This window comes from Coenobita brevimanus, chromosome 86 (assembly GCF_032717465.1).
Source record: "Coenobita brevimanus isolate Jiangsu-jjx chromosome 86, ASM3271746v2, whole genome shotgun sequence".
NCBI lineage: Eukaryota > Metazoa > Arthropoda > Malacostraca > Decapoda > Coenobitidae > Coenobita > Coenobita brevimanus.
Window position 1 is genome coordinate 8,126,773 of NC_137039.1, and position 3,252 is coordinate 8,130,024.

The 3,252-nt window shown below is 42.2% G+C and overlaps 1 protein-coding gene across 1 annotated transcript; it reads left to right on the forward strand.

The window, feature by feature from the left end:
• Positions 1-441: 441 nt before the first annotated feature.
• Positions 442-1,935, forward strand: LOC145410564 (uncharacterized). The gene is made up of 2 exons (XM_080280682.1): positions 442-1,207; positions 1,376-1,935. The coding sequence occupies exons 1-2, from the start codon at positions 442-444 to the stop codon at positions 1,933-1,935; spliced, it is 1,326 nt and encodes a 441-aa protein (XP_080136808.1).
• Positions 1,936-3,252: the final 1,317 nt, after the last annotated feature.

The following is a 3,252-nucleotide window of genomic DNA, read 5'->3' on the forward strand; positions in this document are numbered from 1 at the left end:
ATAATGACCTTTGTATCAGCAATATTGTTCAGTGGAGACTAGTTTATGGCAAGAATTAAGAGAGTTTGGGGGAATCTTATGACAGGGTGATAAAGGAAGAACCAGATGTAAAGATATATAGAGTCTGAGGTGGATGACAAAATAATGGAGGTGGTAAAGGAAGAACCCGGTCTAAAGTTACAGTGTGAATTGCGTAACAGAATAATGGAGGAGGTAAAGGAAGAAACAGATGTAAATTTAGAATGTGAGGTGGATGACATAATATTGGAGGTGATAAAGGAAGAACCAGATGTAAATTTAGAATGTGAGGTGGATGACAAAGTACTGGAGATGGTAAAGGAAGAACCAAATGTAAATTTAGAATGTGAGGTGAATGACAAAATACTGGAGGTGGTAAAGGAAGAATCAGATGTAGAGTCAGAGTGTGAGGTGGGTGACAAAATGTTCCTCAGTGACAATGAGACTGTCCTGGACACAGTGTCCTCAGCTCAAGTTAAGCAGTTCAGATGTTTAGAGTGTGATAAAACATTTCCTTTTAAGAGCCGTCTTATCCAACATGCTGTTGTTCATTCAGGAGTGAAGAATTTTAAGTGTGATGAATGTGGTAAACAGTTTACACAGAAGAGTCATCTCAATCATCACCTATTAATTCATTCAGGAGTGATGAATTTCAAGTGTGATGAATGTGGTAAACGATTTACACAGAAGGGTGATTTCAACAAACACCTATTAATTCATTCAGGAGTGAAGAATTTCAAGTATGATGAATGTGGTAAACAGTTTACACAGAAGGCTCATCTCACTCAACACCTATTAATTCATTCAGGAGTGAAGAATTTCAAGTGTGATGAATGTGGTAAACAGTTTACACAGAAGGCTCATCTCACTCAACACCTATTAATTCATTCAGGAGTGAAGAATTTCAAGTGTGATGAATGTGGTAAACAGTTTACACAGAAGACTGGTCTCACTCAACACCTATTACTTCATTCAGGAGTGAAGAATTTCAAGTGTGATGAATGTGGTAAACAGTTTACACAGAAGGCTCGTCTCACTCAACACCTATTAATTCATTCAGGAGTGAAGAATTTCAAGTGTGATGAATGTGGTAAACGATTTACACAGAAGTGTAATCTCACTCAACACCTATTAATTCATTCAGGAGTGAAGAATTTCAAGTGTGATGAATGTGGTAAACTATTTGCACTTAAAGGTAATCTCCTTCAGCACCTATTAATTCATTCAGGAGTGAAGAATTTCAAGTGTGATGAATGTGGTAAACGATTTACACAGAAGGGTGATTTCAACAAACACCTATCAGTTCATTCAGGAGTGAAGAATTTCAAGTGTGATGAATGTGGTAAACTATTTGCAGATAAAAGTAAACTCACTCGTCACCTATTAATTCACTCAGGAGTGAAGAATTTCAAGTGTGATGAATGTGGTAAACGATTTACACAGAAGTGTGATCTCACTCAACACCTATTAATTCATTCAGGAGTGAAGAATTTCAAGTGTGATGATTGTGGTAAACTATTTGCGCATAAAGGTAATCTCCATCAGCACCTATTAATTCATTCAGGAGTGAAGAATTTCAAGTGTGATGAATGTGGTAAACGATTTACACAGAAGAGTGCTTTCAACAAACACCTATCAATTCATTCACGAGTGAAGAATTTCAAGTGTGATGAATGTGGTAAACTATTTGCAGATAAAAGTAATCTCACTCGTCACCTATTAATTCACTCAGGAGTGAAGAATTTCAAGTGTGATGAATGTGGTAAACTATTTGCACTTAAAGGTAGTCTCACTCAACACCTATTAATTCATTCAGGAGTGAAGAATTTCAAGTGTGATGAATGTGGTAAACAGTTTGGTCAGAGAAGCAGTCTCACCAAACACCTATTAAATCATTGTGGTGGGAAGAGCTTCTAGTGTGCTGAATATGGTAAACGGTTGACTCAGTTGATGTCATCTGACACTTTAATTCATTAATCCGCCCCGTGCCAGTGCTGTTTTAAAATGTCTGACGTAATTGCGCGCTCAGTGCCAGTGTTGTTTTAAAACGGTCTCGATTTCAAAAATTCATAGTGACCACAATTTTCAAGCTAGGCATGCAAGAATTGGTGTGCTTGTAGGGCAACCCTTCCTGTATCTGCTCTCAGGCGGCCTGGCCCATACACCCACGCGTTCCCGCCTCATGCTCACTCTCCCTCACTCTGCTTGTGTCAGTCATACAGTGCAGTGATGTCTCGCCGCGGTGTCTCAGACGAGGAGATTCAGGACCGCCTTAGGGTTCCCTACACTGGGGAAAGCGATTTGAAGGATGACAGCGTGCATGATAAGGACTACATCCAGCCTGAGGAGGAAGGTAGTAGTGGTGATGAAATTCCCTCACCTAGAAAATCCAGGTATGTGGGTTACACTAGGGCAACATGTGGTAGGAGGCCACCTGCACATTGTTGTCTTGCACGTCATGACAATGAGGAGGAAAGGGAGGAGGAAGGTAGTCCTGCGGTTGAGGGGTGACTGGGGAGGCAAAGGATTTCACCACGTGGGGAGGAAAGTGTGAGGAGGAAGCTCCATTGTTGGAGGAGAGTGACTCATCTTGCCCGCGCTCTCCCTTGCCCCCACGTGACCCAGCTCAGCCCAGCACCTCAGGACAAAGTCTTCCTGCCTTCCCCACACACAGCACCTCACGTGAAACTCTCCCTCCAGTCCCCACACTTCACCATGTTTCCCACAGCCCGAGGAACACGGAGGCGATGATGATGATGAGGAAATGACGTGGGAGTGGGAGGACGGTAGTGACTTTGTCTCCCACATTCACCTGTTCATCCATGAAAATGAAGCCGGGTGTAGTGTCCCTGAACTTCACCATACCTCCAGTAGGCTTGACTTTTTCTGGAACTACATTCCCGTGGAGTTTGTTTAGAAGATTGCTGCCCTGACCAACGCCTTTGCTGCATTTGAACGTGGGGGAACAACACAGACACGACACAGCCGATTGTTTGAACCTGACGTGACCCTGGGTGAAATGTATGTGTTCCTAGCACTTGTGCTTTTGATGGGGATATTGAAAAAAAATCAGCTTCTCTTGTATTGGACTGTGGATCCAGTAATGGTGACACCATTTTTTAGCAAGGTGATGGGAAGGAATCATTTTCAGTACATCCTGAGCCACCTTCATTTTTTTGACACCCTTGACCCTGCAAACGCAAACAACACAGACAGGATGAGGAGGATACGTCT

Excerpts from the sequence above, each read along its gene's own strand:
- LOC145410564 (XM_080280682.1), top strand. The coding sequence starts at position 442 with ATGTTCCTCAGTGACAATGAGACTGTCCTGGACACAGTGTCCTCAGCT. Across the intron at positions 1,208-1,375 it reads ATGTGGTAAACTATTTGCAC|ATAAAAGTAAACTCACTCGT; the intron begins TTAAAGGTAATC and ends AACTATTTGCAG.